The sequence below is a fragment of the Pinus tabuliformis genome, chromosome Q (genome assembly GCF_031772625.1).
Source record: "Pinus tabuliformis cultivar Carrire ecotype Pingquan chromosome Q, CPIR1, whole genome shotgun sequence".
Classification (NCBI taxonomy): Eukaryota; Viridiplantae; Streptophyta; class Pinopsida; order Pinales; family Pinaceae; genus Pinus; species Pinus tabuliformis.
Window position 1 is genome coordinate 1,333,326,857 of NC_142296.1, and position 27,502 is coordinate 1,333,354,358.

The 27,502-nt window shown below is 40.6% G+C and overlaps 1 protein-coding gene across 1 annotated transcript in view; it reads left to right on the forward strand.

Moving 5' to 3' along the window:
* The first annotated feature begins 505 nt into the window (after positions 1-505).
* Positions 506-27,502, forward strand: part of LOC149224767 (uncharacterized) — a 170,439-nt gene continuing 143,442 nt past the window's right edge. Inside the window, exons 1-2 of the mRNA XM_089386249.1 lie at positions 506-854; positions 5,994-6,094. Coding sequence (XP_089242375.1) covers positions 837-854; positions 5,994-6,094 — 119 coding nt within the window. The 5' untranslated portion in view covers positions 506-836. The remainder of the gene's footprint in view (positions 855-5,993; positions 6,095-27,502) is intronic.

Below are 27,502 nucleotides of genomic sequence, written 5' to 3' on the forward strand. Positions count from 1 at the left end.
CACGTTGACTCCATTATTGAGTCGGGAGACTCATTCTACAACCCACTATGATCTGGTCATCAAAGTTGAAATTTTGCTCATGTGGGCCCAAATAAAAAATTAAAAAAATATTAACTATACAAAATATTTAAATAATATTAGTTTATAAAAATTTTACCCATATAGACCCAAGTAAAAAAATTAAAAAAAAATATTAATTAGCTATACAAAAAATTTAAATAATATTAATTTATAAAAAATTTACATCTAAAAGATTAGATCCTTCAATCTTAATTTAAAATAAATCTATTCAATTCTTATAGAAAGAGTTTCGGCATAAATCACATGTAAAAAACCTTTATCTACATATATATGATTTACGCCTAAACTATTCTTATAATTGTTATGGATCACAGAAGCCTCAATTCAACAATCTATTCGATCCTTATTTATTTAAAATAGATTGAATAGATCTATACTAATATAAATTATCATGGTGATCGGTATAAATGGTAATGAGTACCTTGCCTAACCCTTTTGGTCAAGGTTCAGTTTCCATGCTATGGTGGGTACCTTGCCTAGGCCTTTTGCTTAAGGATCAGTGTCCATGTGTCATCCATGTGTAAGAGCTTTAGTGCTTCTATTCGTTGTTTGATGAGAGAGGGTTTCAGGGAAGGCAAATCACGGAAGCCACAGCCGGTGGAGTTATTAATAATCTCCGAAGCCTTTGATCTTCTAATACGGGCTGATTGAACAATCCTTAATATGACGGCCTTGCGTTCCTTCTTCAAAGCCTGAATTGCACCCAGACAACGGAAATCCGCAACAGTTCAAAGTATTTACACTCTTTACACGCCATGGATCCGTTATCGATGGTATGTATTCGTCACAGTTCTTTTGAATTTTGACTTCTCAGTCGAAGAATTTGCTGTAAATTTTTGGATTTGTATGCCCGGAGACAATAACTTCCATTAAATTTAACAAGTTTTATTTGCATTAATTTTTCAAATAAAACCCTAGTGGACATTATGTTATCCTTCAAATTAAACCCGAATATATGTAAGGCTGTTTCTTCAATTTTGAGGATTATACAACTTTATCTATCGGGTTCCGTTTAACGTTGCAGCGAGGATATAAGATCAACTCCCATGTCCTGCATTTATGAAATCCATCCTAGTGTTATTTAGATTATTAAGTCAAACTGGTCTCTGCAATAAGGCGTCTTATAACCTGAATGTTAACGGAGCTCTAATTCGCTGTTCTAATGTTGCCTATGGACGTTGCTTTCTGAGTTAATTGGCTCGTGCTTGCTAGTTTGTGAGCAAATAATATTTGCACTTTTTCAATAGTACATTCTAATCCAAATTTGTCATTTACTTCTCTTGCAAATTCGAATTCACACAGTACCTCCAACAGGATTTTGATTCATTGGTTGGGTTGATATTGTATTAAGCCGTTCACCAGGTCTTGTCCACCTGAATGACATGCCAAAAAGGGATGAGGCTGGCTGCAAGTCTCCGACGAACTTGTCAGAATAGATATGCCTCAGAATTGACACCTAAGAAAACTTATTTCTTTTCTTGACTCAACAAAATTCTTAAGCACAGGGATGCACTTATCGCACTGTCTCCACAGTTGTAGTGCGTGAGTCTTTGTACACGCGGTCGGTGTGAAGTATTGCCATTCTTCATTATGTTTGTTTATGTTCCCTTGTTATCATTAGCATCCAAAGCTTCTTCTTTCCCTTGACTTTAGATGTTAGGAGTGGTGGACCTCCACACTCTAGTGTTCATCCCCAAATCGGATCAGACAGCCAGCCCTGCTATGCTCTCTCATCCCTGAGTACTCTCCAGAGCCTCTTTGTCTCTCGCATCACTTTGACATCTTCTCTTTCTACTTGTCATAGGTTTGGTTTCGAAACATTTTATGTACTTTTGTACCTTTTTCCAGCATGCCTTGACATCTTCTCTTTGTAGGCATCATAGCTTTGTTTTTGACAACTTTTTGTACATTTATATGTCTTTTTAGATAGATTACGTAAATCTCTCTATGCTTTTGATAGATTAGCAATAGGTGTTGCTTTTGCACTGTCAAGCCCCACCATGTATATAACTCGATGTAATTTTTGAGTTCTATTGACCTCCTTATTGTGGGCATTGGTTCGACATTTATAATATCATCTTATTTTATGACTGAGCTGCCCTATTCTACAATACTCCAAGCCAAGTTCCTCAAGTGTGGTCTTTACTCCCTCAATGACCACATTATTGATCTATTTAATCATGTCCTTTGCTCTGGTTTCCCTAGACTTGGTCCCCACACATCATTCACCTGATTTCCAAACTAGGGACTATTCACCTGATTTCCAAACTAGGGACTAACTCAGATCCCAATAAAAATCTGGGCCACCATGATTTGTCATACTTTCTCGAAAATCTATGCTATAGCTCTTCACTTGCAACTCTTATTTGAGATGGGGATGAGTCATATTAGGGCTAGAGGTTAGGCAGGATTTCACCCAAATCGCCATACTATCAATCATACCTTCACTCCTGGGGCCAATATTCAGGAGGCTTACCATTGCTCATTGAAAACTATCTATTGTTTCAAAGACTTTTTGAAAGCATTCAACACGATCTTAAGAGCGACCCTATTCTAGACACTTTGGGATATTTAGAGATCCTTTGACTGCCATCATGAGGCTATAAGCCTATATGAGTTGGTTCTAGGTTGTCTTTGCACAACTCATGGCCTTTCAAGTTTTATATGGAACATTATTAGGTTAAGTAGGGGTGCTAACTCCCACCCACCCTTTTTGGGATATGAATTGACTAGTTGGAGGTTATTTATATATTTAATGAATTTATGAGCACATTCCAAAAGGGGATGGGTGTCTCCTACACCATGTAGTCATCTCGTTGCTTTTCTTTGGTAATGATGAGATTCTTTGGCCTTTGCTGAAGGGACTTAAAACACTGTTAGATGCACTTTCTAGATTTTGCGACCTTCCATAGTTGATAGATAACTTGGGTAAAACCAAGGTCATGATCTTGAATGCATCAAAGCAAGCACTCTTTGATTATCTTTTTTTTGGGGGGGTGGGGGGTGGGGCGAGGTTGAGATCACCATGCGATAGGCCATCCAACCTTGGCTCGTTAATGGTTGTGGTTCTCTTGACCTTGTTGAGTAGCAGTATTTTCATAATCATTTTTAGAACACCTCATTGAGGATGCACTTTATGGAGATGATCATTAGGGTTCTAGTGCTTTATGGCTTTAGACGTCTGAGGCTGTGTGGGCTAGGACTGAGAAACTCTAAAGCTTCTTTCTTCAATGCATCTTCCAATACAAATGGATAGTTCCCCACCCCATTATTTAGGTAGAGTTTGGGACCTAAGCTTTACTACTGGAAGCCATATTTTGGCTAGTCATGTATCTTCCCATAGTTCATATGTTCAAGGACTTCACTTTCAGAGAGATTGGTATCCTTATCTAATATTTTTTTTGTTTATCCAAGAGCATTGCCTTCGCTAGCCCCCTGGTGAGGTTTCGTGTTGGTTTTGGGTACTTCTAATTTCTCTAGTTAGTTGCCATCTCTACATTCAATCTTCCCCTTTTAGGTTTTCCCTATATGCGTTAGGCCAACTCCTATTGTACAAGTAGCACCAAAGCCTAGAGTCAAAGAGGAAATCCACACTCTACATTTAGTTCACTTGGATAGCACCACTAGAGGGCCTTAGCTCGAAGATGGCTTTCTAGTCTGAGAGCCTCCTTGAGATGAGAGAGGGTTTGATCTTTCAACCTCAATATGCATGCAAACACTAGATGCATGCCCTTTGTGCCCCCTTCGAGTGTTGAGTTCGCATGGACTTTGGATTGAAACCGAACACTACATTCCATGATTGGATAGGGTCTGTTAGCTATGCCAACTATAAGAACAGGAGACAGAAGAGCATTTCATTCACATGAGGGAGATTTCACTACTTATTTGAAATTTTAAGACTCAAAGGGGATCTCGTGCCCCTTTCTTCCTCTAATCTTATAAGAGGTGGCTTACTCTCTACATGGGAGTAGTACTTGGACACTGAGCTAAGGGTTTTCATACCTTGTCCTTATTGGAGAATTTTAGGAATTTCACTCTTTACTTCTAGGTTGCCCCATTAGGGTAGGACAATAAGTGGCAAGCATGCACCCGGGTAGCTTTGGATAGATCCCCACATGACCCTTCATACTCCAGATCAATGAGGCATTGACTCTCTAGTTAGCAATCCTCTTGGGGGCCAACAAGTCTTCGTAAGATTCTCATGGAGTTGTTGCTTCAGGACACATGTCACTGCACACCACCACAATACTAGACGGTCCAGTACACAACCTAATTGCATTTTTAGACAACCATGAGATACGGTGAACCCCCGTCTAGTATAACTGGGAGACTTTCTTCTTCACAACCTTAATATGCTAGGAGAGCAGAGTCCCCTCATTCCTGCACTCCCCCCGGGATCATATTGCTAGGTGCACTCAACCATGGACACAAATCGAAGGATAGCATATGTTGGTGCATCGACAATTTCACATTCATTTATGACTTGGAGGGTGAGGCTTGATCTCCACACTTGTAATTGACAGTTGACACCAACACTTCTTGATATTGTTGCCTCTTAATAAACTCTATTTTGGTCCTTGAGTGCCCTCTTCTTTTCAGTACTCTAGTGTCTTCACATCTTTTTATGTATCTGTACTTTACTTCTTATGCTTTTCTTATTAGCATTGCTAGCTTTATTAGCTAGGTGTTTAGTTGATAATCACTAGTTGGTTATTTAGACACTTTTGTTGACTATTCCTAACCCTTATGTGGACTGTGAGACCTGTAGGAAGCCTTAAAAGAACTAAAAGGTCCTAAACTCCTAATTAATATCTAATGTGTATCATTCTTTATTCTTTGCAAGGTAATATGTTATTAAAAAAATCTATTCACACACACAGATTGTGTATTTTTTATATACCATGTTTTCCTTGATGTACCTGTTTGGGAGGGTCCCGTTTTCCAGAGCATTCGCGTTTCTGAAACCTGTCCTGTTTCCAAGTTTTGTGCGACTCAGCCATCAACACTTCATGCGTGTCTATCAATGTATTGAATCTAGAGTCTATACGTTCGGTCATTGGACATGGACACTACTACAGACCCATTGAATATGGAAATTATCACATACCCATCTAAACTCGGGTCTGATATTCTCCTTGAGGTTATGAGACTAGGGGATGCATATCTCGAATTCACACAAATGCTGACATATTAAATATTGGAATCTTGAACTTTAGAACCTGGGGTGCATATCAGACCTGCTTGGAGATGGGTCTGTACTAGTTGTATCCTTTTGGGAAATATTGCCTGGCCTGGTTCTGTGTTTTACTTTTCAGGTCCTCCTGTATATATGATTCAGGAATGCTCTTAAATAGGAGGTGTCTAGCCTCTGCAGTGTGCTATCAAAAGATCATTATGCTCATCTTTCCGATGCTTATTTTGATTAAGCATTTTTTTCCTCTTCATATTTTCTTATTTAAGTTGTATCTTATGTTCTATCCTGCTTTTGGACACTGAATTCTAGCACCATTGTATTGTTTTATTTTGATATATAGCCCAAAGCATAAGACCGTGTAGTCCTAAATGCCATTCTGCATTCAAGCATCAGGCAGCATTGACAGAGGGTGGGTACCACTAGAGCATGCAGCTCTGAGATTTTCACCTTCTAATATTTTGATTTTCAGTGAATGACTATGTAGTTCCTAGGTCTGTCATACCCTTGGGACTTCAGCTGTCCAGCATTTATGTCTTATTCTTGAGATCGATGCAAAATACACGTTTTGAGATTTTTCCTTTTGCTATTTCTTTTCAGAACTTCAGAGCTCTATACATATGAATTTACTGTTGTATTTTGAGATCTTTTAGAAGTTCTCTTTCTAGCCTCTAATATTCAAGCGTTTCATCTTATCTAGTTATGTTGGGTAATTTTTCAGGCTGGCGAGTTAGCTTGGCTTATTAAGGATAACTTACCTTGTAAACATCTTATTCTGTCAGCAGAAGAGACATTTATCAATTTCCTTGAAACATCATTCTGGTAAGGGTCCAAGCACATAATTTGGGTCTTCCAGGAACATGCAATAACTGTTTGCTTTGCATTTGACATAGTGAATGTACATCTGTCTGTTTGCTTTCATGCTTATCTCATAATTTTGAATTTACTTTTTGCTCGAGTTATTTTGTTGGTGCAGTATAGTCACATTTGGCAGATTCCTCTTACTGTATGATATGATCCTAATTGGTCATTTGGTCTTAAGTTACAAATTTAAAGGGTAATGTTGTATTTGAACTAGTGGGCTTTAACTTTCTCATGTAGTTATTAATCAAGAATCAAGATAGTTAAATATGAAAGGATGATACTGGAATTATTTTTTATTTTTACTATATGGAAAACCTTGTGGGGAAACCCAAGGGATGCTTTGCTTCATTTGTGGCAGTAGATACTTGTATTATTTATTTGTTAGATATTTATATTCATTCTCTTGTAAGAGCCAATGCAATTGTTTTTTCTCAATAATCAGGCAGGATTGTTACATACACATGAAAAATTAATTGCCTTGGTGTTTCTTATTTGTGAATGATATTCCAAATTTTATTTCATTCTTTGGTGACAGCCAATGTAATCCTTTTATTATAATAAACATGATGATCAGCAGATCCTTTTATTATAATAAACATGATGATCAGCAGAGCATACAATTTGAACTTTTAGTTATGCACCTTGAAAATTAGAGATTAACTAGCATTCTATAATAACAGTGTGAAATCACCCACCTTGAGGAATAGAGACTAACCAGCAATCTAGTAATAACAAAGTGCACTGAAATAATGTGACAATGACAAACAAGAAGTGAGATGTATGCAAAACATGAGTATAAAATGCCTAACGATGTCTTCCCTGCAGTCATCTTTCTAAACATAGCCCTAAATCAAAATCATTACAGCTAAGTTATTGAGCCTATAATGTAGCCTTGTGTAACTTTGACATCTATTCCACAATTAATTCAGTTATTTCTAAAGTCCAAATTTGCTATGCTTGGGCCTTGGTTCACTAGTGAGGTCAACAAAGTGTTAAGTTGTTCACTAGGGTTCCATTCTTGCTGTCGTCTGCTCCACTGAATGGCATGTGAAAAAGAGATGAGGCTGTGTGCAAATCCCAAGTAATTGTGGAAAAATAGATACCTCAGTGTTGGCATCTCCTCAAACCTGGATCTTAGACGAAGGAAGTGTGTGTCATGCAATGCAGATCCCAACCTCGAAGAGGCGTATTTTTTAGACAACTTCCCCAAAAAATTCCAATTGTGCTAATTTCTATTTATCTCTTGAATATGCGCATGACAGCTCATCCCCCACCAATTGAACTACTAAAATAAACCACGTTTAATTTTTTAGGTTCATAGTGAATCCAATGTTTGTAGACAATGTTGAGGCACATACTTGATGTGAATTGGAATTGTACAAAACATGGTTTTGTATTCTTATTGGTTACTAAAATGGTAAAGGTGTGAATGTGCTTGCTCACATTCAACCACCTTTGGCATCATTTGAGATTGTAGAAGTCCCCACAAATCTAAGAGTTTTGTGTACTTGTTTGCTCAAGAGTTTGATAAAGTTTAGATCCTTGACGGTTGTCGTAGGTCTTGTTACCCACCAAAAGTGGGTAACCTCTAGGAGAATTTTTCTCCTATGTGACAGAAATCCAACCAACAACCCTATGACAATCCATAGATAGCTTTATTTCAGAGCACTCCACCCATTGCTTTGATTAGTGTTCTCTCCCATCTAGCATACTTCATGAAGGAAGGTGGGTCATCTATCAAAAGGTACACCTAACCATTTTTGTAATCACGTGCTTTCATTTATTGCCGGGGCATGCTAATATGGATCACAGGTTAAGCTGCATGATTGACTGCTCTTGATTGTACCCTTGTTCCCATACTTCACCTGGGAGGTTATCCTTTGCCCCTAGTCTAGTTTGACCTCCCCTGAGGCCTTTCTTTCTATTATTTAGGAAAGCCCCGAGTAGGAGACACTGATTGATATAGTGTGCCCAAGGTAATCAATACTTGCCATTTTCCATCTAACCCTGATATTCATTTCCATGCTTTGGGTTGATTGTCATCTATCATTGGCACTAGCACCCTATATCCACATCTTTGAGTTAGGGCTTGGAAACTTTGCCTTGAGAGGTTTATGTAGTAGAAAGAAAGATAAAATCATATATGGACACAACTAAATGAAAATGAAAATGCAAAAGATGGCCAGGAGCAATAATAAGCGCGTGGGAAAAAGCCAATCTTGAGCTCTACCCCCCTCATTATCCATCACCTAGTTCCTAAGCATCTCAAGCTCTATCTAAATCAAAGGAACTTATAATGACCCAACCGTGATGAGCAATAAACTGCCACATCTTTAAGGGGTATTTGAAAAGCATACAACTAGTTGGTCAGCCATGCTATGTAAGAAAATAATATCATTGAAGTAAAAGGTGCACTAGAGGGGTGGAAAAAGTGGGTTGAGGAAAGGTGTAACTTAGGCCTCCACTCCATGATGGATCCTTCTCATCATCATTATGCTTAAGATATTGGATCTTCTTTAGCTAGTACCATGACTATGGCCATTTTCCTTGAAGTCTTTCCCACTTCATGACCACAGTTATCACATGCTCCTATAGATTGATGGGCCTGCCTAGGAACTCTCTCCCCTTGGGTGGTTGGAAACACCTAATAGGGTTAATTTCATAATCATCCCTAATAGAAGTGTGGTAACTTCCTTACTAATCATCAATTATAAAGACATTTGAAGGAAAGGTTTCTGTGAAGTATTTTTGTGCCCCTAGCATTGAATATGGTCCACTATGAATACTTAACTAGTTTCTTTACCTAATGATGTTGATCTCACTTAATCTTGATGATATGTTTCGGGTGGTCCATCACATGTATATTGGATGTGCCTTGAGGAGGGCTTGGCACCTTTCCAACATAGTGAAGAGGACGTCTAGCTCAGTTGTCATATGACATTGTAGCCCTGACGCCATCCCTCTAGAGATGAGCTTTGGACCTTGAGGAGTTTCCACATGGATGTATGGCCCCTTCTGCGCCTATAGATGTTGAAACACCTAAGCCAAGAAGCCAAGACGTTAGCTTGATTGTTGATGTGCCCAAAGGACCCAGGACATCACTTAGGTGGCCTTATACCTACTTGATGGGCATTACCTTGTTCCAGAGCCTAGATGAAGATGGAGATGACTTGAGATACTTTAGGAGGGCGAGCACACTCCCTTTGAGGCTGACGCTTGGTTTTAGGATTGCCAGGTCATCTATGCATGCCCTAGGAATGTGATGTAAGCTTTCTTGATGATGATGTCTTGGTTGAGGAGATGTTACTTGGAGATGTGCCCATTCACTTTGATGATGTCCCTTGGAGCGAGGAGCACTCTTGGATCCACTTTGTCACTTTCCTTAATGGAGATTGTTAGTTTTTGTACAATCGGATGTGTTATAGCCACGAAATTTGGTGGAGAGGCTAGAATACATGAGATCTCCAAAACCCATAAATTGTTTCTGGAAATTCCGCCTAGAAGTGTCTCAATTAGATTATTAACCGTTTTTTAAATATTTCCTAAGTCTAAACTTAGGGAATATGGTTAATTAGTTAGTATTAATTGAGATAAGGCGAGAATCATTTAGAAACTCACACGGATCGATCCAGAGATGATCCTAGCCATATGTTATGTTTTAATCTTGGTCGTTGGTGCTCCAACAGAGGATTATAAGAAGAGGTTGATGTGGTGATAGGTAAAACACTTGAGACACTTGTGCAGTTCGATTTCTTGGCAGATCGATTTCCAGAGTAGCAGCAGTCAGTTGCCGGAGAGAGCTAGAGATCGAAGCAGTGTGTGAGGGGCAGACACAGTGAGGGTTGGAGGCATAGTTTTAAAAACCGCTCAGAAAAACCGGTAACCGGTCAAACCGGCCGGTTAGCTAGCTGGCCGGTCTGAACCGGCCTAAAAACCTGGTCAGACCCTTCATTTGCCCGATTTTTGGCCCTAACCGGTGAAAACCGGCTGGTTTAGGACAAAACTGGCCGGTTTGTTACAAACCGGCCGGTTTTAGGCACAACCACCATAAAGTTAAAAAAACATGTTTTTGACTGTGTTTGAGGGGTTTTGGGGGGGGACTAAGGGTGTTTCAACCCTAACAATGTTGGCAATTAATGGTAATGTTAAATTCTTAAAGTAAAAGTGACATTTCCTTTAATTTTCATTTTCATCCTTTTACTTAAATTTTTAACATTACCATGAAATGGCTCAGGATGTTTGAGAGTGGTTTCGACCTCATTGGATTTCATATGGAGAAACTAGAATTTTAGATTTCACTCAAAATTCAGCAGACTTAATGGTTTTCAGGATTTCATGGTTTGGGGGTAAACAATAAATGCAATTAGAGCTCCAAATGATAAGAAAAACTCCTAATCTAGATCCCATTGTGTTGGACGATATTGATCCAACATCAGAATGGGTGGAGGAGACTGAAGAACCTGTGTTTGAGGCTGATTTTGATATCGACATGGCTTTGGCGGGGGATGAAGCAGATTATGTGGTGGCATCATAACCAGGATCAATAGCGGCATCAATGAAAGGCAAGGAACCAATGGAAGGCACTAGTCATGCAGGTCGAAAAACTCGTGCTTCCATTAGGTCCACTTCTATTGTCATTGGTGGCATTGATACTGAGGTTGCAGATCAGGCTGAGGCATCCTCAGACTTTGAACCAGATGATGTCTATGTAGCTCCTGATGATGATCTTGTGTCTACTACTAGTAGTGGTAATGAACTTGATGATTGATCATGTGTATACTGTAGACTTGTAGTAGGCCAATGGCCTCATAGCTTGCAGCAATGTTTTTGGACTTTATAGGCCATTTAGAGCCTCATTTGTTATGTATTTTGCTATTTTGTTGATGATATGTATTGCACTCGGTGCCATTTTGATGTATTCACCTTTACATGGTATATAATTGAGCAAACTTTGCATATTTTGTCTCTATTGGCTTGGAATCATGGTTTTACATCTTAAAAATAGTTTTGTTTCATTAAAAATTAATTATTTAATGTATTTTTTTAAAACCGGTTCGTTTAGACTAAACCAGTGCCGGTTAGACCGGTTCCGGTCGGTAAACCGGTTCATTAGGTGGACTGGTCCGGTCACCGGTTCCGGTTTTAAAAACATTGGTTGGAGGAAGTGTTCCAGATCCAGCAAGTGCATTTGCAGAGAGGCAGAAGAGCCACAGAGAAGTTGACACAGGGGCTGCGCAACAGCTTCTAGAGGCAAGTTCGATTTGTTGAGAGGGAGAGACGTCTTCAGTTCCAGACGTCGGGAAGGAGTCCCAACATGCCGGAGAAGCATCTTTCCAACTAGCAGAAGGCAAAATGACTTCATCAGTGACCAGTCAAAGGCTTGACGTCAAGCAGGCTGTGCAGAGGCTAACGCAGAGGGTCAAAGGGCCGAGTTTCTGAAGGCAAGTTGTGTTGGGGATTGCCTGTGGGGTGAGGAAATTCCTCACTAAATTTTTGCCAGTATTTTTCTCTGTAGGATTGCAAGATTTCAGCATCCAGTTGTACTCTAAATTTCTCACTGCTGCATAATAATAAAACCCTCAATTGCTGCACCTGTTTTCCCGCATTGGGTTTTTCTAGGGACTTTTGTTCGAAAATACTTGTGTTAATTTTATGTGTGTGTGCTAGCATTTCTCAACTTCCAGCGTTTTATTTGTGAAGATTGCAGTGTGATTAATTCTGTATTGCCGTAGCAAATAAATTGTTAAATTAGTGAACAATTAGGAGAATTAATTCCAGTTGTTGCAATAGGGTTCCAGTTTGGAATTTTCACATGGTATCAGAGCGCAGTTGATCAGTCGGAAAGCTTAGAGGCGAAAAGAAGGAATTTCGCTGCTCAGTGTGGGTAGCAAGTCGAATTTCCCAAGGGTAGTGTAGTATTTTTCCAGAGAGGCCGGGTTGCTTGAGGAAGACCGATTTTTTTGAGAGGGGCAAAAGAATTCGATCCTTCCAGATCAAGTGATTCTAGAGGCAGAGGGAGCAACTCAAATTTTTCGTTGGGTAGATCTCTAGTTGGACGCAGAGGGTTTTGCAATAGTTTGCTAGAGCAGAGCCAACATCGGGGTGGAAGAGAGAAGAGTACACACAGAGGGAAATTTTTCCTTAGGGAACTTCTAGTCTCAAGAAGTTCGATTTTTCCTTGCAGATCGATAATAGTTGTGAGCAGATCTTCTCACTCCAGAAGGGAGTGCGAATAGCAGAGCAGCAATCGAGCAGAAGGAAAGAGGAAGTTTTCGACAGTTAGTTGAGATGGCCACTATTGGCTTTCGTGATCAAGACAGGTTGGATGGAGCTTCCAACTATGTCATCTAGAAGGCAAGGATGTCCTTCCTTCTAGATGAATATGGCCTAAAAGCCTATATTGATGCAGTAGTGGCAGTTCCCTAGGATGCAGATCAACAGAAAGAATACAAGAAGGAGATGGCGCGAATGAAGCGGTTGATCCTAGATGGAGTCAGGGATCATGTTGTCTCACATATAGCTGGCAAATATATTGCCAAACAGATGTGGGATGTTCTCTCCATGTTATATCAGGGTACTTCCGAGCAGCGAAAGATGTACCTAGAGGAGAAGCTGAGACTCATCTGAATGCAGAAAGGGGAAGGCATAGACCCCTTCCTTACCAGAATTCAGGAGGTCCAAGATCAGTGGTCAGCTATTGGGGTAGTGCCTCAACCCATGGAGCTAGTGCGATTGGCACTCAATAATGTCTCAAAAGATTGTCAGGTCTTTGTCCAAAGTATATTGGGTAGAGACACGCTGCCAAACTGGGATAAAATGTGGGTCGATTTGCAGCAGGAGGAGTTGAGATGAGCTCTGCTAAAGAGCTCCATCAGTGGCAGCAACAACAGATCGAAGACGGCGAAGGAGGAGGAGAATGTGGCCCTCGCATCAAAGGGTCCCAGTCAGTGACAGGGGGAGCATAGAAAGAAGAAGAAGGTCCTAACAAATGTCAAGTGCCTCAGGTGTGGTGAGCTCGATCACTATAGGATCCAGTGTCCTCTTAGAAAGAAGGACAACAAGGAGAATCAGGACCAATAGCCAACTTCTGCCGAGATCAACTGGTTGTACTCCAAGCTGGAGGAAGACTTCACTATGTTCGCCGATATACCTCCAGGAGTGAGGTGGGGTGACTTGGTGTTATATCCCCATAGCGCTACAAATGGGCAGGATCCTTGAGGAATCCATCTCATGGATCAGTACCTTGCTACAGGGGTCCACAATATTCAATAGCAGGATGGATCAATGGTAATTGATGCGGTCAGAGATCGAGTGACAGTTGCAGAGACTAGTAGCAGTCAGATGCTAGAAGCGAAGTGCAATTGGCACAGTGTAGAGTCAGCAACAACGCAGATTCTTCAGTGATAGTGCAGATGCTAGTAAGTCAGAGACTCGGGAGACAGATGCATCATACTAATCACAGTTGATTCAGTATTTTGGATGCTTTTCAGTTGCAGTTGCAACAACAACAAATGAGAGGGAGTTGCAGTGCAAATACAGTGTTGGCAGCAATATGGCAGCGTCAACAACAACACAGATGCAACGTATATCAGAGTTGCCTAGTGGTTGGTGGGCAGTATGGCCAGACATCAGTAGCGTGAGAGAGATGATCCAGAGATAGAGTGTTGTGGCAGGGTGTGCAGCAATAGAACACATTCCTCGCTAAGAGGGAGTGTTAGTTTTTGTAGCATCGGATGTGTTCTAGCCACAAAATTTGGTGGAGAGGCTAAAATACATGAGATCTCCAAGACCCAGAAATTGTTTCTGGAAATTCTGCCTAGAAGTGTCTCAATTAGATTATTAACCATTTTTTAAATATTTCCTAAGTCTAAATTTAGGGAATATGGTTAATTAATCATTAGTAATTGAGATAAGGCGAGAATCATCTAGAAACTCACACGGATTGATCCAAAGATGATCTTAGCTACCGATTATGTTTTAATCTTGGCCGTTGGTGCTCCAATAGAGGATTATAAGAGGAGGTCGATGTGGTGATGGGGAAAACACTTGAGACACTTGAGCAGTTCGATTTCTTGGCAAATCAATTTCCAGAGTAACAACAATTAGTTACTGGGAGAGTTAGAGATCGAAGCAGTGTGTGAGGGGCAGAGACAGTGAGGCCGGAGGAAGTATTCCAGATCCAACGAGTGCATTTGTAGAGAGGCAAAAGAGCCACAGAGAAGCTGACGCAGGGGTTTCATAGTAGCTTCTAGAGGCAAGTTCGATTTGTTGAGAGGGAGAGATGTCTTCAGTTCTAGAGGCTGGGAAGGAATCCCAGAGTGTTAGAGAAGCATCTTTCCAGCCAACAGAAGGCAGAACAACTTCATTAGTGACCAGTCAGGCTTGACGTCAAGGAGGCTGCGTAGAGCAGCGTAGAGGCTGACTTAATGGGTCAGAGGGCCGATTTTTTGAAGGCAATTGTGCCGGGGATTGCCTATGGGGTGAGGAAGTTCCTAAGTAGATTTTTGTTAGTATTTTTCTCTATAGGATTGCTAGATTTTGGCATCTAGTTGTACTGAAAATTTCTCTTGCTGTGTAATAATAAAACCCTCAGTTGCTGCACCAGTTTTCCCGCATTCGGTTTTTATGGGACTTTTGTCCAAAAATAATTGTGTTAATTTTATGTGTGTGTGCTAGCATTTCTTAGCTTCCAACGTTTTATTTTTCCGCACTTTTATTTGTGAAGATTGCAGTGTTATTAATTCAGTATTTGCCGTAGCAAATAAACTGTTAAATTAATTAACAACTAGGAGAATTAATTCCAGTTGCTGCAATAGGGTTCCAGTTTGGAATTTTCACAGAGATGATCATTTATGGTGGATGACGTCAGGATGGAGAGCTACTTCTCCTGCACATGTGGAGGATTCATGTCATTTGTAAAGCTATCTTTAGGTCGGTTTGTGACCTATTAGTCTTGTTGAACTCTTTAAGCAATCTTTTAGGGTTTTTTCCAATGTGGAAAAAGTCGAAGTCGGGATTAATTCGGCAAGGGTCCAAAAGTTGAAAAACTCGGCAAAGTCGGGAGTTTTTCGAAAAAGTCGGCAAAAAGTCGGCAAAATTAAAAAAAATACAAAAATATTCATTTTTAAAAAATCCGGACTTTTTCAATAAAATCCCGACTTTTTCAATAAAATCCCGATTTTTTCAAAGAAAAAAAAATCATTAAAGAAACTACCACGATTTTTTGGAAAAAGTCCCGATTTAATCCCGACTTTTTCGATTTAATCCCGATTTTTTCGACTGGGAAAAAATCGGCAAAAAATCGGCCGATATAATCGGCCAGCCAAAAAAATCGCGTTTTGGGGATTTAATCCCGATTTTTTCCCGACTTTTTCCACACTGGTTTTTTCATTCTTAATTAAGGAAAAATGACTTGGTTGCCCTCATATAAATAGAGGGGAGTCATTTTCCTTGGATCGTCATCACACAGATTTGTCATTATTCCAATGTGGAAAAAGTCGAAGTCGGGATTAAATCGGCAAGGGTCCAGAAGTTGAAAAAGTCGTTAAAGTTGGGAGTTTTTTGAAAAAGTCGGCAAAAAGTTGGCAAAATTTAAAAAATACAAAAATATTCATTTTTTAAAAAATCCCGACTTTTTCAAAAAAATAAAAAAAAAATTGTTAAAGAAATTACCTCATTCACGATTTTTTGGAAAAAGTCCCGATTTAATTCCGACTTTTTCGATTTAATCCCGACTTTTTCGATTTAATCCCGACTTTTTCAACTGGGAAAAAATCGGCAAAAAATTGGCCGATTTAATCGGCCAACAAAAAAATTGCATTTTGGGGATTTAATCCCGATTTTTTCCTGACTTTTTCCACACTGATTATTCTCTTGAATGAGTGTGCACTAGTTGTTCTTCTCTTTCTCTTGGATGCAATGGCTAAGTAGTGTGTGAGTTGTCTTGGGGAGGATATTTATTGCCTGGAGAGGCGTTCGTATGGATTGATGAAGTGATTCTTGCTTGAATAGTGTAAGTTTAATGCTATTTTCTTCCATATTGCTTATAATTTCTGAAATTAGGGTTTATCTTGTGCCATATTAAAAATTGCAACATCTTTTATAAACTCTTGTATCTTATGCAATTTTTTATTCAAGAACCCATTAGAGGAACTTGTTTCATGCATCCTTTGACCTAAAATCTCCATTAAATGAAAGTCAACAGGGTTTCCAAGTGAAGTGAATTGTTTTCTACCCTTTTTCATCCAATATCCTCCTATTATGACCTCCCTAATTGACTGCATTGCCCAGTTAAATGAAGGCACTAGTCTTGTTTAGATCACTCTAATTTTCCTCTTTTCTCCATTTAATGGTAGCGAGGGTTATGTTTTGGTCTAAATTTGCATTTAATAGCAATTTTGCACCTATATTTTATTGTCGTTTAGGTAGGAATTGCATTCGTCAGTGTCTAAAAGGCAAAGTCTATCATTTATTGCATATTTTGCCCCTAAAAATAGGGCTGACGTATAGGTATTTGCTGTTGTTTTATGCATTTTAAGCCATCTTGTTGACCTATCCCTCATTTACCTCTTCAAGTAGCCTCAAGACTTGGTTGAGATCATCTTTTATAGGCTATTCTTTGGCAGTTAATGGTGATAGTAGTGGTTGATCTCTTTGCTGCTATAAGACCTAGTTTTCCTAGTGAGTCGTTGCACTAGGTAGCTAGATTTTACGGTAATAGGTCCTTTAGACCCTAACCCTTGGGTTTATGTCAAAGTGGACCATAATGCAAGATGCCACCATTTATCTTAATTTTTATTATAGATGGAGTCCACCAGCAAAAAACCCGTTATCAGGACCTCTGTAATGCTTATTTTTCTTGTCAAGCCCAAGACCATCCAATTTATGATTTCCCTCATCATAAAACTAGACTTGAGCAACGTAGGGAGTCTTCGGTATCCAGGCTTGACCCCCTTTTCTATTTGTGCCCCTTTGTCAAAGAACCCCAACATTCAACATTGTGACCTCAAGCCATTCTATACCCTCATCCCATTCCTTTGTTGTAGCCCAATCTCATCCCTTTGTGCCTAAGTCTATGGATATTGATGTAGGATGGATCATGCATAAGAGGAAAGAGCCCATATCTCCTTCTTAGGCAGAGAAATCACCTAAAGATTTAGAGCCAAAGTCACAACCAAAATCCTACAAGTAGGCACACCCAAGGCCTTGCTTGAAAGATGGCCATTGTAGTTTCGTGATTGTTAGTAGCTTGAGAATGGGGTTAATCCTCAATTGAAGTGCCTCTTGTTTATCGGAATGTTAGAGAGAAGTCTATGTTGCATAAAGCCAAATTTGTCGTGGTTTTCTTTCCATAAGTGAATTTTGTTGGATTTTAATTGCAATGTTGGATGAGTTGCTACTGGAAAAGATTTCCAGGCCCTTATTGGCCTTTGGCTCATTCTAAAGGGAGTGGTGGGGTTGTTTTAGCTCTTTCCTTGTTCTTGTAGAGTTACATGGTTGCACAAGGCATTGACCCTTTGCATATATGCATGTGGGCTACTAGTCTTTTTCAAGGTAGGCCTGTTGGCTCTTGCTTGGTTTATGCTTCGAATGTTATTTCAGACAGGTGTTCTCGTTGGGATTGGATGGTACCTTCCTTGTTGTAAAATGGGTTAAAGGAGGGTATTTTAATATGGTCAAATTGCCATGGATAGGGATGGAGGCTTTGACAATGTTATATTTGGTATGGAGTAGTCTTGGACTTGGTGTAAGGCTATCTTTAGTTGATTGAACCTAATTGGAATTAAAAGTATTCAAATAATGGAAGATGGCTCATGTGGTGTAGGCATGGTTAGATTGGTTTTATGGACCCTGGGATGGTTTGGCTTTCTTTGGTAAGTTTTTCCCTATTGATGGACATAACTAGTTTTGATCACCTACCTATTCAAGCGACCATTTCTTTTGTGCGCCAAGATGATTTAGCCCCTTTTCTCTTCAAGTTGAATGTCTTCTATCTTTAGTCTATGGATTTCAAAACACTAGTTCATCCAATTTGGAACCTCTCCTCTCGGCTTCAAGGGGATGCAAGTGGATGACTTGGTGGGATGCTACTTTTGTAAGATGGTTAAATTCATGCATGGATGGGGTCTTTTGATTGGTCATAAGAGGAGGGAGTTGAAGAATGCTCATAGGTAGCAAGAGGAAGTTTGTTTATTTTTGGAGGAGGATTTGCATAACATTATGTTTTAGGAAGATGGACATAAATGGGAGACCATAGTTCAAAGAGGGGAGGATTATATTACTTGAACCAAAGTTATAGTTAGGTTAGAGTGGATTGATGAAAGCAATGTTGGTTCCAAATTTCACTTTGATTTATTGAAATGTAAAGTTTTTGCTAACTAGATTTTGGGTGTGTGATGGGAGGATGTGTCTTTGGAAGATGATACCTCCAAGATTAGGTAGATTTTTGGTACTCATTTTTAGCACCTCTTACTCCCTATCCACTATTAGACTTTAAAGTTGTTGTAGTGAAACAACACCATTATCAAGTAGTCTATAGGAAGTTCAATATGGTTGATCAAGATTGATTGGATTCTCCACTCATCAAAGAGGATCTCTTAGTAGCCATGAAGAATGAGAAATATCTTGATTTTGATCAATTACCTTGGGAATTTGTCAAGGATATGTGGGATTTGATTGGAAATAATATCTATTGCATGGCGAATGAGGCCTTCCCTTCAAGGCATTTGACAACCTCTCTTGATCAAGGGATTATTAAGTTGATTCCCAAAAATGCTTCTTGTGACTCCATGTGTGGCTGGAGGCCCATTTCTTCTTAGTGCCCCTTACAACTTCATGGATAAGGCTCTTGCACTTTAGATGTAGAGTTGCCTCACACATTGTTTGGGAGGCGTAGAGTGGTTTTATGCAGGGTAGATTCTTTCTTAACATTGTTATTTCATCATGGAAGCCATGGATTGAGCTTAGGAAAAAGGGCAAGAGTTCTTGTTTCTTAAGATTGATTTTGATAAAGCCTATGGTAGAGTTCATTAGTCTTTTATCACACATATGCTCCAGTGACTCAGTTTTGGTTCAATATGTGTTGGCATGATTCAAGTCTCTTCTCTAATGCCTCAATTTTTGTATCTTCTAACAATATTTTGATAGATTGTATCCCCCTTCATTGTTCGATAAGGCATGGATGCCCTCTAGCTCCCTACTTGTATGCTACTTGTATGTTATCGCTCTCCCAGATTGTTCGAAAATAATCAACAACCATTTTGTTGTCAGTTTGTCTTGTGGTCAATAATAGAAAAACTAATTATTGAATCATTAGATGTGATTATCCTCTGGGTTGGGTTCTAAATGTGTGGCACCAGATCAGATGTGGTGAGATTGTTTGCTATCTTGGGATCCCCTTTGGGGTTTGCCTTTTGGTCGTTGATGTGTGGAATTGATGCTTGGAGAGATTGCAGTCCAAGCTTTTAGTGTGGCAGTATAAGAATTTACCTTTTGTTGAGAGGCTTATAGTGGTTTTGCGTATTTTTCAAGCTTCTTAATTATTTACATCTCTTGCTAGCTCCCTAGTTGGGGGCCACCACAACAAATTGGAGCAGATTCTTAGGTCCTTTTTTTGGTCTTAAGTATGGCGGTGAGAGGGGATTCCTATGGTCCTAAGTTGCACGAAACGCTAAAACTTTTAGAAGTTTCTGAAATGGCTATGGCTGGAAACATCATCCCTGGAAAAATGGAAATGTTGCTCAAAACGTTGGGCGAAATGTCATATATATATATATATTACAAATAAGTTAATAACACATTATCCTGTAAGAAAAGAAAGAATGAGACACATAAATGACATTTTAGAAGGAAAACTAAGTCTATATTAATTCATAGATGATTACATGATGCAAAAATCCAAAATTAGCCTTTATAGATGAGGTTTTACATTGAATGTTCCAAAATCAACCTTTATACAGGCTAACTGAAACAAACATGAACTAAAGACAAATATTGACTACATATTAGTAATCATAACAATCCTCATCCTCATCAACAAAAATATAACAAGGTGCTTGTTCAACAAAAGAGGCAATTCTACTAGTACCTTCAGTGCCACTTGAATCACAAATAATATCAAGCGCAGTAGGAGAGAGCTCTAAGTGTGATTTTTTTAATGAAATTAGCTTAGGAGTGAAATCAACTTTATGAAAAATATTTAATTTTTGGGCCATAGAAGGGACCCACACCCTTCTTGACTGCTTGAGCATGCTCGAAACAAGATCTTAACTTGCCGAAATGGCCCTGAAACATCATTAGCTGTACCATAGAACGCTTCAAAATCGTGAAACGCTGTACAGTATGGCCGACGACATTTCGGTGAAGTTTTGACCAAGTATCGACATTTCAGTATGTTTTTGGTACTGGTATGCTGCTCGGGAAGGCGATTTGTGCAACATAGCTATGGTCCTATGGGATGTCTGGATTATTCCTAAAGGGGAGGCTGCACTTGGTCTTATCAATATTATTACTTAGGGTTGTATTTTGGCCGCAAAATGGATCATTAGGTGCTTCGAGGGGTCTGCCTCATTACAAATTCCATTGACATCAGTTTTAGTCAGCTCAACATCTGCTTCTGATCCGGGGCCCCTTTGTGATGTGTGATATCATTTTGTCACCTTAATATTATAGGATCTTTGGTTTTATCATTCGCTGAAGTATTTGGGAGGCTTGGAGGTTTGTGGTGCGTTTGGTTAGAATTTAGATGGTATTCTCTAGAAGTCAAGTGGGATGGAACTTGGGGTGGAGGCCTATATGGAGTTGGATTTTAATGAAAAAATTATTTTAAAAATCCCAAACCATGATTCCAAACCACTAGAGACAATTATTGAATATCTGCTCATGTATATACCATTTAAGGGTGAATATCTCAAAAGGGCAATGAGTGCAATACATATCAGAAACACAAATAGGCACATATCTGAGTTTTAAGACATTGCTTGTACCCTTGATAACCTTCCCTATTTTGACATCATCTAAGATTTAGCTAGTTTTATTAGATATGCTTGGGTGTGTTGTCCAAAAGGATATTCATGGGTCCAGCATTCGATGCAGGTAAGAGCATATGGTTACCCGGTTGGTTAAACTATTAATGATAATAATAATTCATTGTTCTCAACAATTGGTCTTGGAGAACACAAATTCTGGGCGAGCCATACGAGTGCTGAGTCGAAAGGCGGTTCTGCGTGCGGGCTGCTGGGGCCTGACTTCTGGTGTCTGACTTCCTTGTTGGTGTCTTTGTCTAGCTCTCTGTTGGTGTTTGACTTCCTTGTTGGTGTCTTTGTCTAGCTCTCTGTTGGTGTCTGACTTCCTTGTTGGTTGCTTACGGTGCATGTATTCTAAAGGGGGGGTAACTCCCCTATGTACTTTTTTTGTGTTAGAGGAAGTTGTATTTCATGAAAACTGCGGTGATGGGACAATGTACTAGTTAAAAGAGATCATGACTGTTGAAATTTAGTACCGGAGGACAGGTGGTTCTCTAAGGCTTTGATCTTTGGCCTAGGGAAAAGTGTCCAAAAAGAATTTAATTTTTCTCCTAAAGTGACTTTATAATTTTTATAGAGTCAAATCTAATTTAAAAGTGACTTTAAGTGATAAAGTTACTAAAGTCTAATTTTAAAGTGACTTTAATAAAGTCAATGTAAAATTAGAAAGGAAAGTGACTTTGGAAATAAATGACTAAATGGGTCTTTATTAAAGTGGGGTGAATTAAAAAGTAGAAAGTGAGATTTAAATGAGCATTTAATCTCAGCCCTAGATCTCAATCTATTTCAGCCATTGGATTTAGGGATTACCCAAAAGTCACTTAGGGTTAGATTAAGGGAGGAAAAGGAGGAAAATGTCATTCATTCTTTCATGAGCAGATTGAGAGAAGGAGAGCAAGAGAGCAAGGGAGATTTCTGGATAGTGAGGAGAAGGAGTTTCAGCAAGTCTGTACAACGGAGTTTCAGCAAGTCTGTACAACGGAGTTTCAGCAAGGCGGAGTTTCAGCAAGTCCGTACAGCGGAGTTTCAGCAAGTCCGTACAACTGAGTTTCAGCAAGTCGAGGGCAGAAATCCGTACAACTGTACTGCTATTTTTCGAGGAGGCCGTACAACATTTATTGCTGTTCTATTTTGCTGTTTGCAAGTTTTCCCAGTTGGCTGAGGCACAGAAAACGAGATAAGTTGTAAAAGTTTGCTTGTTGATTTTTTGCTGAATATTTCTCACTATAAAAAGCATTTTCCAGAAATAAGAAAGAGCTCTCGAACTGGTTTCCCCAAGAGTTGTAGGGGGTTTTTCCAGGGTCAACTTGACAAAAAATCATTATGTTTAAATGTGTTGAATGGCTGTTTATATGTGCTGATTTTTTTATTTCTGTATTTTCTAGCATTCTGTAAAATTTCCAGAATTTGTGTTTTCAACAAAATTTATTTCTCAATTGTTGAATGTATGGATATGGGAAATGGCATTTAACTATTTTGGAGAAATAAAGTGAAACTGAAAACTGGGGTGGGAAATGAGAAATTTCTACATGGTATCGGAGCTTGAGTGCTGAAGTGCAGTTTGGGACAGCAAGGAGGAAAATTACAGCCTGCTGATTTTTCACTCAGAAAATTCCAGCAAGCTGATTTTTCACAAACAACAGTTTTATATTTACTACAACAGTGCTATTATTCAATTTTAGGACAACAGGATGTCAATGGGATTGAGGGTGGAGGATAGGTTGGATGGACATAGCAATTACAGTGTTTGGAAGGAGAGAATGCAGAGTATCTTTGAAGAGGAAGAAGTCTGAGACATCTTGGTGCATACCACACAAAACTCTGTTGTTGTGCTTATTGATGCTACTCAGTTGTCTGAGTATAATAAAAAGAACAACAAGGGTAAGAAACTGATTCTAGACAGAGTCAAAGACCATTGCATTCTTCATGTGAGAGGAAAGAGAAATGCCCATGAGATGTGGACAACATTGTCCAATCTCTACTAGAGTACCAATGAGAACCGGAAAATGGTCCTGAAGGAGAAGCTGAAGACTATTAAGATGGGTAATGATAGTGCAGCTGGATATCTCACAAAGATCACTAATGTGAGAGATGAGTTGGCAGCAGTTGGAGAGGTCATTCCACCCACTGAGTTGGTGCGGATTGTAGTGAATGACCTCCCCCGTTCATGGATGAACTTTGCTGATGGGGTTTGTGCACGTGAGACCCTTCCCACATGGGAGAGGTTTTGAGATGATTGCATTCAGACAGAGATCAGGAAAGGTTAGCTTGGGGCAGCCAAGCCGGTTGCGTAGGATGAAGATGTAGCACTGGTGGCAGGAGGCAAGAAAGGAAAAGGGAAGAAGCAGGCTTCCACAAGCAATGGTGGGGGCAAAGGCAAAGGTAAAGGTAAACAGGATAACACACAGAAGGACTATTCCAAGGTGAAGTGTTGGAATTGTCAAAAGATGGGACACTATGCAGTTGTGTGTCTGGAGAAGAAGAAGAAGAAGGGGAAGAACCAGAGCGTGGCAGCTTCAACAGAGGTTGAGGACTTTGCGTTCACGGCGTGTAAGTCCTCTAGTGCAGGATCACCTGCCACACAGGTTCAGAGGGAGCATGCTTTTCCCTTGATTAGCGGAGCATCTTCGGGTATCTGGTATGTGGACAGTGGGGCTTCACGTCACATGACAGGAGTCCGTGAGTACTTCTCAGAGCTTTCAGAGAGTGGCACTGATATAGAGTTAGTACTCGGTGATGACAGAGTTGTTAGAGCAGTCGGGGTGGGGACATTGACATTTCAGAGGGAGTCCAAACCTCCCTTGAAGGTGACAGATGTTCTTTATGTGCCAGGGATGAGGAAGAACCTCATATCCTTCTCAACTTTGGAGGACAGGGGATATGAGGTACTGTTCAGGGGAGGACAGGTGTTGATGTATCCCAGGGGCACTCCAACTGATTCAGCTAGAGTGATAGGTGTACGCCATGCAAAGGTGTACAAGTTTGCATTCCAGCCCCTTTTGGCATTGAGCAGTAGTACTAACAGCAGAGCTAGCAGTTCTGAGCTGTGTGAGATTTGGCACCGCAGGATGGGGCATATGTATCATGGAGCCTTGAGGACATTGCAGGAGATCACTACAGGTGTGCCAGATTTCAGTACTGATCACTTTGATACTTGCAGAGGATGTGCGATGGGCAAGTTTGCCAAATCCCCTTTTCCCAGCAGTTACAACAGAGCGACTGGGATACTTGATTTGATTCATTCCAATGTGAGCGGTCGGATGTCTCATGTTTCCTTGAGTGGATATGAGTACTATGTTTTATTCATTGATGATCACTCCAGGAGGACCTGGATTTATTTCTTGAAGACCAAGGGTGAGGTCTTCAAGCGGTTTCAGGGGTTTAGAGCTCTTGTGGAGACACAGACAGGTCGGAAGATCAAGTCCCTGAGGTCGGATAATGGGGGAGAGTACACCCTTGGAGAGTTTGTTGACTATTGTGCGGAGGCAAGCATTAGGAGGGAGTTCACTGTTCCTTACAACCCCCAGCAGAACGGGGTTGCGGAGAGGAAGAACAGATCCATTGTAGGGGCTGCCAAAGCCATGTTACATGATCAGGGGTTGCCATTGTTCTTGTGGGCAGAGGCCTGCAACACCGCTGTTTATTTGCAGAACAGGAGTCCGCATCGTGCCTTGGGGCACATGACTCCGGAGGAGGCTTTTTCTGGGAAGAAGCCTGATATTTGTCATCTTCGTATCTTTGGGTGCATCACATACTCCTACATACCCAAGGAGTAGAGGACCAAACTATAGCCCACCATAGAGAAGGGTATCTTTGTGGGCTACAGTGACACCTCAAAGGCCTTTCGGATTTACATTTCTGCACAGAGGAAAGTTGTTGTCAGACGGGATGTGAAGTTCGAGGAGGACAGGGCCTTTAGGAGGTCACGGGAGTTAGAGTATCTGGATCAGCCAGACCCTCAGCAGCAGTTGAGTCAGTCGCAGGCATCTAGTGGGCAGGGATCAGGAGGATCCGGAGGTACATCTATGAGGATGTCAGGTCCGTCAGTGAGCAGTGGCTCGCCGAGCCAGAGGGGTGGTGCTCTGGGCAACATGCAGAGCAGTTCACAGAGCAGTTCACTAGGGAGTCCACTGATGGATAGTTCACACGGTACCTCAGCTTCTACAGGTTCAGGTGCAGGCAGGAGGACAGCAGATAGACAATCAGGAGTTCAGGCTCCTGATGATGATGAGGAGGAGTTTCATTCTCCTATGGGAGAAGTGCGCTCAGGGAAGAGGAAGCCCAAGTGGCTTCAGGGCACCTTGAGAGATGCCACATTTGTTGCTGAGCCTAAGAGACCGGTCAGAGAGAGTAGACCACTTGAGAGGTTTTGTAGCTATATGGCAATGGTTACTAGCATCCTTGACTCCGAGCCTTCTAGCGATGAGGAGGCAGCTAGCCGGCAGGTCTGGAGAGAGGCCATGCAGGAGGAGTATTCTTCTATCATGAAGAATGATGTTTGGGAGGTCGTGCGGAGGCCTGAGGGCAAATCCGTGGTTACTTCCAGATGGCTTTACAAGGTTTGGCTAGAGGGTTCTCCCAGGTAGAGGGAGTTGATTATGAGGAGACCTTCGCTCCCGTGGCTCGATATACTTCGATCCGCTCCATTATATCGGTAGCAGCAGAGATGGGTTGGAAGATCCACTAGATGGATGTGAAGACTGCATTTCTCAATGGCTTCATACAGGAGGAGGTGTACATTGAGCAGCCACAGGGCTTTGAGGTGCATGGGAAAGAGACCCATGTGTATAGATTGAAGAAGGCCCTTTATGGCCTGAAGCAAGCTCCCAGAGCTTGGTACTCCAGGATAGATACGTACTTGCAGGGGATGGGTTTCACAAAGAGCGAGGCAGATCCGAACCTTTACTTTGTTGTGATAGGTGAGGAGCCTCTCATTCTGGTGCTGTATGTGGATGACTTGGTCATTACAGGTGCAGAAAGACTCATAGAGCACTGCAAGAGAGATCTTGCGGTGGAGTTTGAGATGAAGGACATCGGCTTGATGCATTACTTTTTGGGTTTGGAGGTGTGGCAGGAGGATGGGCATTTCTTCCTGGGGCAGGGGAAGTATATTGTGGACATCCTTAGCAGATTCCACATGGAGGATTGTAGACCCATGTCGACACCGATGATCACCAATTGGAAGAAGCTTCATGCTTCGGATTCCGAGTTGGTGGATCCCACATTGTATAGGCAGCTGATTGGTTCCTTGATGTATTTGGTCAACACAGGACTAGATATTTGTTTTGCAGTCAACACGCTGCAAAACATATTTTGGGGTACTTGCAGGGGACAGTGGATTATGGTTTGGACTACAGGTAGGGGGATGGAGTGAGATTGGCAGGTTATACTGATTCTGATTGGGCAGGTTGTGCTTTTGATAGGAAGAGCACTTAAGGGTGCTGTTTTGGGTTGGGTTCGGCAGTAGTGTCATGGTTCAGCTGGAAGCAACAGTCAGTAGCATTGAGTTCAGCGGAAGCAGAGTATATGGCAGCTAGTCTAGCTAGTTGTGAGGCCATCTGGCTTCGCAAGATGTTGTTTGGCTTATTTGGTCAGCCGTTGAGACTTTCAGTGATTTACTGTGATAATAAGAGTTGCATTAAACTCACGGAGTATCTAGTATTTCATGACAGGTCAAAGCATATCGGGATCAAATATCATTTCATCAGAGACTGTGTTCAGAAGGGAGCCGTGAAGTTTGAGTATATTCCCACTGATGAGTAGGTTGCAGATATTCTTACCAAAGCCTTACCACGGGGCAAGCATGACTACTTCAGAGACAAGATGGGTGTGGTGAGGAACACCTTCCTCGGTAAGAGGGAGTGTTGAAATTTGGTACCGAAGGACAGGTGGTTCCCTAAGGCTTTGATCTTTGGCCTAGGGAAAAGTGTCCAAAAAGAACTTAATTTTTCTCCTAAAGTGACTTTATAATTTTTATAAAGTCAAATCTAATTTAAAAGTGACTTTAAGTGATAAAGTTACTAAAGTCTAATTTTAAAATGACTTTAATAAAGTCAATGTAAAATTAGAAAGGAAAAGTGACTTTGGAAATAAATGACTAAGTGGGTCTTTATTAAAGTGGGGTGAATTAAAAAATAGAAAGTGAGATTTAAATGAACATTTAATCTCAGCCCTAGATCTCAATCTATTTCAGCCATTGGATTTAGGGATTACCCAAAAGTCACTTAGGGTTAGATTAAGGGAGGAAAATGAGGAAAAGGTCATTCATTCTTTCATGAGCAGATTGAGAGAAGGAGAGCAAGAGAGCAAGGGAGATTTCTGGATAGTGAGGAGGAGTAGTTTC